The sequence below is a fragment of the Cricetulus griseus genome, chromosome 6 (genome assembly GCF_003668045.3).
Source record: "Cricetulus griseus strain 17A/GY chromosome 6, alternate assembly CriGri-PICRH-1.0, whole genome shotgun sequence".
NCBI lineage: Eukaryota > Metazoa > Chordata > Mammalia > Rodentia > Cricetidae > Cricetulus > Cricetulus griseus.
The window spans coordinates 59,790,010-59,795,279 of NC_048599.1; the positions used below are offsets into that span (position 1 = coordinate 59,790,010).

Sequence of the window (5,270 nt, forward strand, 5' to 3'; positions counted from 1 at the left end):
TGGGGAGTCGCTGAAGTAGGGAGGCTCTCCATCCACCATCTCAATCACCATGATGCCCAGAGACCAGATATCCACCTGCAGGAGAATAGTCTGGACTCTACTCTGCCGCTGGGGTCCGGCTCTCGATGGCAGTGTGTTGGATGGAGCATCTTGTCTCCTTCCAAATCTTCCTAGTGAGTCTGCCTCCTTCATCCCCTGGCCAGCTGCCCTACAGTCAGCCCCTTTCTGTGTGAGTGGCCAGTGACCACGGAAACCATCCATCATGGAGAACACTGGCCATATGCCACTATGCCCTTGAGCTGAAGAGAACAGTGCGTGGCAGGGTCTGCTCCTGGCAATGATTAGGAGTGATGCCATCAAAAAGGGGGAGGTAGGACTAGTCGTGGTGGTGAGGGTCTTTAGACCCAGCATTTGGGAGCAGAGGCAGGGGTACCTCTGTAAATTCAAGACCAGTCTGGTCTACATAGTGAGTCCCAGGAAATCTAGGGCTACATAGAGAGACCCTTTCTCAAAAAGGGAGGCGGGGGACAGATACTGGTTAAGTGGGGACCTAAGAACTGGGGCTGTTAGTGGTGGGAACACTTAACAGGGACAAGACAGAGGAGCTACATGTCCCTGAGCTTCTCCGGGGAGGCCTGGAGGTGGAGGAAGTAGTTACCTCGGTAGCATAGAGAGATCTGGAGATCACTTCAGGAGCCATCCAGTATGGGGTTCCTACCAGGGACTTCCTCTTGGGGACATCTTTGCTGATCTGAGCACAGAATCCAAAGTCTGAGAGCTTCACCTGCAAGTTGAAAAGGGAGTGGATGGAGACCAGAAGGAAGGGGATGCTACAGGGGATGGGGCAGGGGTGCAGCTGAGCCGTGGAAAGGGAGGACCTACCCTGCCATCAAGGGTCAGCAGTATGGAGTCACTCTTGATGTCCCGGTGGATGACACCCTGGGCATGCAGGTAAGCCAAGGCCTGAAGCACAGCTTCACACACAGTAGCAATCTGCTCCTCATTAAGCCTGGACAGGGAAGACAGGCCAACCATGGGAGAGCGAGCCATGTTATCAGGGTGGCTGGGTTGAGTAGAGAGGGGTCCCAGTCAAAGGGGCCCACAACTCCCAGGCAGCATACTTAAGCAGTCTGTAACCATTTTTCTAAGACCACCGAGTCTCAGTTAGCCCCAAACAGGCAGGAGTCTAAGGTGACTAGCCTTATGGGCCAGAGGCAGCTGATCCCCAAGCCGAGACAGTGGCAGGGTGGTCCTCAGCCCAGCCCAGCCCTTTCAACTGCCCACCTGACTTGGGAGATGATGTCTGTGAGGGCCCCGCCCTGCAGGAACTCCATCAGCACCCATAGCTCCTCGCCTACCAAGTAACTCTTGTACATCTCCACCACGTTGAGGTGCTGGTAGTCACGCATGATCACCACCTGAGGGGAGAGAGAGGCCTGAGTGCCTAGCGCAGTATCCCGTGGTCAGACCACCCCGCCATCCTGCCACGTTGCTCCCTGGTACCCAGCTCTCACTGAACACTCATTGCCCTGCTGTTGTCCCACCTGGCCCCCACCTCATTAAAGAGCAGCTCCCTGCGTTGCTGCTTTCTGAGGTCCATCATCTTGACTGCCACCTGGCGACCGGAATGCTTCTCCCGGGCCAGACACACAATGCCCGTGGAACCCTCCCCAATCTTCACATAGCTGTCCAGCAGCAGCCGGGGGTCACCCTGGTCCACCACCATCCTGAGCGCAGCCTTGAACTGCTCGTGTGTCACAATGCCAGTGTCCTCTCCAGCCAGGGCCCCCTTGGCCACTGTGGGGTCCTGGGGCAGGTATAGATTGCTGGTGCTGATCTGAGCATGCCGAGTGCGCGGGGAACCTGCTGGAGAAGACCGGCCTGGAAGTGGGCCAGCGGCTGGGACTGTGCGGAGGGATTTCTGGGGGCTGCTGGTATCCGAGGTGGTCAGAGGACTAAAGGTCCCCATGGGCTGGTCCGAGGGCAAGGACTGGGCCTTGGCCACCAGGTTTGAGGAGGAATCTTTTTGTGGTGGTCGGAAAGCAGAATGGAGCTGTGAAGACAAGGAAGAATGGAAAGATATAAAAATGGGTGCGGTCAGGCAACGTTTGATGCAAGCTTCCTAGAGGCAGGGTTGGGGTTGGTTACTGTGTTCTGGACACTAGCAGGGGCACCCAGGGCTTCAAATTAAATTGAGGAAGTGAAAAATGAAGCTGAGTCCCCCAACCCTCAAGCTCCAGGTGACAGGCCCAAGAGCATCTCCTTATACCGACGCTACTCCTCCAGGGAAGACAAAGACAGTGAGTCCTGGGGTGGTTTCGAGCTGGATATTTCTTCCTGGGCTACTGACAGGCATACCTCAGGGAGGCCATTGTGAGACAGATTTCTCTGAGAAGCTGGGTCAGAGGCCCCTGATGTGAGTGGAAGAGGCAGGGTAGCTGGGACTGGCTCCCAGAACCAACACGGGGAAGGAGCCATGGCCAGGACCTGGCAGCCCTGCTCGCACCAACAGCAGGGAGGCTGTGTATCTAGGAGGTTAAACCCATCAACAGGATCTTGGCTAAGGAACCCGTGGAGAAGGAAGTGGGAAGCTAGTCTCACAGCCTCAGTGGGGGGGGGGGGGAGTGAGGCAGAGGAGGGACAGCCCATTTCTGAATGCCAGGGAAACCCCTCTCGTTCTGAGCCCAGGCCTTTCTGCCAGCCCTGGAGTGAAAGGAGCCCACCCCTCACCATCCTGTCCAGGATCCTGCGTTTTTAAACATTGAGAGGACCAGCTAGGGGCTACACATATCCCTAAGTCCATCACAGAGACACATGTCTCAATACTCACTGGCTTTGTACATGGCCACAGCACTGAATTCACTCAAGGGAATCTCCTGGAATCGTCACTTTGACCTGCTTGCTCAGACACCCCAAATCTAGGTCCTGCCTAAGTCCTGCCAGGCCAAGGTACACATCCCTGCTTGGGTTTTGAGGTTCTGCCCTGAACTTTTGGTTAAGGATGCTTTTAAAGGAGGGCCCTCCCAGTGGGCTGCCAGGCCTCAGAGAACAGGAATTTCAGCCATGGAGGTTTTCCTTCTACCTGAAATGACTTGGCTTACAGCCTGTGACTCCCCCATGCTAGGCCTTGGGAACACACCGACTCAGATGGTGAATTCAGGCTATAGTCTTTAGCTAAGATGGTCATGTTGATTTTTTCACTTTCTTATCCTGACCCAGTAAGTGGGGAGGCCAGGCTGACTTGGCATCTCTAGTACTTACTGCCTTATAGATGTCTACTAGGAGGGCTTCCTTGCCCTCCTTAGAGTGACCTCAGGAGGAAGCCCCAGGTAGGTATACCTTGTTCTGGGGCAGAGGGACCGGCTTGCTGCTGCTTGCAGAGCCTGTGGCAGGAGTGGACAGGAACATGCTCCGGAAGAGCCGGTGCTTGAGGCTGCTTTCCTGATTCTTAGGGTTGGGGCTGCCTTCTCCACCTGGCCTGCCAATGGCTGAGCCCACCAGGCAGGACTGTGGCCGTACCTCCTCCGAGTTATGCTTGGCAGCCTTCACCCCACGCCTCCCTGTGGCCATAGGGGGTGAAGTGCCAGGTGGGGAACTCTGTACGCAGGCACCCAGCTGCAGGCAGCGCTGCGAGGCACCCTGGAACTCAGCAGGGCCCAAGGACTGTGTCTTGGCAGCCAGCCCATTGGGCAGGGCCTGTGGGCTCTGAGGCTCCGGCCATGGCATCTGCCTGTGACCTGCTGGTGTGCCTCCATTGCAGCTGAGGTAGAGGCCGTGGGGATCCGTGCGCTCAGACTGAGGACTTTGGAGGTACATATCTGGGTCAGCAGCCCATTGCTCGTCCCCTAGCAGCCCCAGAGACTGTGCCCGCCGCCGGCTGGTGGGGCTGCGTCCACGCAGGGTATTGGAGCTGATTACTGACAACTTCTGGATGTCGTTGAGCAGCCCTGAGATGTAGCCCTCCGTGGGCACAGAGCTGCCCCGTACCACCGTCTATGGAAGGAAGACAAAAGAGTGTGGAGAAGCAGTCCCTTCATGGCAGAGGGTAGCTCAGAGCCTGCCTGGGGGCCCTGGGGAGGAAAATCTTACCCATACACCTCCTTTGTCACCCACCCACCCATTAGGTTTCCAGTCATTTGCCTGTGCTCACAGTGGGTGAGGCCCATGCTGTGCAGCCCCGTAAGGATACAGGGAGAAAGCCCTTATCATCAGGACGGATGAGTAGGTAGCCATGGGTAGGTAGCCAGCATGAAAAGTGGATGGCCAGGGGAGCCTAGGGAGCTGGAGAACTAAGGAGAGGTGCTTCAGGCTCTAGCTCTTCCCATGGTCTTCGGAGAGATGTCTGAGAAAACCAGTTCTGGGGCCTTCCCCTCCACCACATCCCACCCTACAACAGGGCTCCTGACCCGGATTCCTACCCAACTCTTAAATCTCCCATGTGACCTCTGGTCTGTGACAAATGTAACTCCTCTGGGGCTACAGATCTAAATGGTGGATGAGACATTTTTAAAGATTGGTGTTAGCTGAAATTCTGATTGATTGATTAATTAATTAATTTTGGTGGGTTTGGGGTGGTTTTTAAAGACAGAACATCACCCTGTAGCTCAGGCTGGCCTTCAACTTGTTGCAATATGACTGTCTTGCACTGGACTTATAATCAAAAGCCCCCACACCTGGTTCAAAACTCCCCCCAGGAAGAAAGCTGATTAGCAGAGGACTGAGACCGCAGACTTAATTCTGATACTCAGGTGGCCCCTCCAGGTATCCCTGGGGTTTCACAGAGAGCTTCCTGTGGAGTGGGAGACACTGAACATAGCGATAAGCTTGTCCTATTACCTTCATGGGTTGCAACTGCACCCGTGTGATTCGAGAAGGATCCACCACAGGCTTGGGTCGCCTCAAGGTATCCAGGATGTTCTGCCATTGTGGGGGGAGGCCCACGAACTTGCCTTCCTTGGGGTCAAAGGAGGTGTGGACACGGTGCTGGAAGTTCTGTGGGGCCGAAATCTCAGGGCGTTTCTTCTTTTTCTTGCGGAACATGTTGCCTGAAATAGGAGGGTCATTTGAGCTGGTCCCAGGGACCCTGGGGTGGCTCAGTGGGTGCCGGTATGGGCTTAGGCCTGTGTGTGTCTCTCTCTCAGCGTAACTTCTCTGTCCCTGGAGATTCCCTCACTCTCTTCAGACTTCCTTAGGGAAATGACTGGCTCCCGGCAGAACAGTTTTAGAAACAACAAAAGGGTTGCAAATAAAATAAATAAGCCAACACAGAC

At 55.4% G+C, this 5,270-nt stretch overlaps 1 protein-coding gene across 1 annotated transcript in view; it reads right to left on the reverse strand.

Annotated features, from left to right (window-relative positions):
* The window catches only part of LOC100758984 (serine/threonine-protein kinase PAK 6), a 6,420-nt gene extending 1,380 nt beyond the window's left edge, over positions 1 to 5,040 (reverse strand). The window contains exons 1-7 of the mRNA XM_035447050.1: positions 4,837 to 5,040; positions 3,340 to 3,993; positions 1,556 to 2,053; positions 1,285 to 1,418; positions 883 to 1,009; positions 659 to 784; positions 1 to 75 (exon numbers count right to left, since the gene is read on the reverse strand). The exon at positions 1 to 75 is cut by the window's left edge and continues 4 nt beyond it. Of these exons, the coding sequence (XP_035302941.1) occupies positions 1 to 75; positions 659 to 784; positions 883 to 1,009; positions 1,285 to 1,418; positions 1,556 to 2,053; positions 3,340 to 3,993; positions 4,837 to 5,040 (1,818 nt within the window). The remainder of the gene's footprint in view (positions 76 to 658; positions 785 to 882; positions 1,010 to 1,284; positions 1,419 to 1,555; positions 2,054 to 3,339; positions 3,994 to 4,836) is intronic.
* Between the last annotated feature and the right edge of the window lie 230 nt (positions 5,041 to 5,270).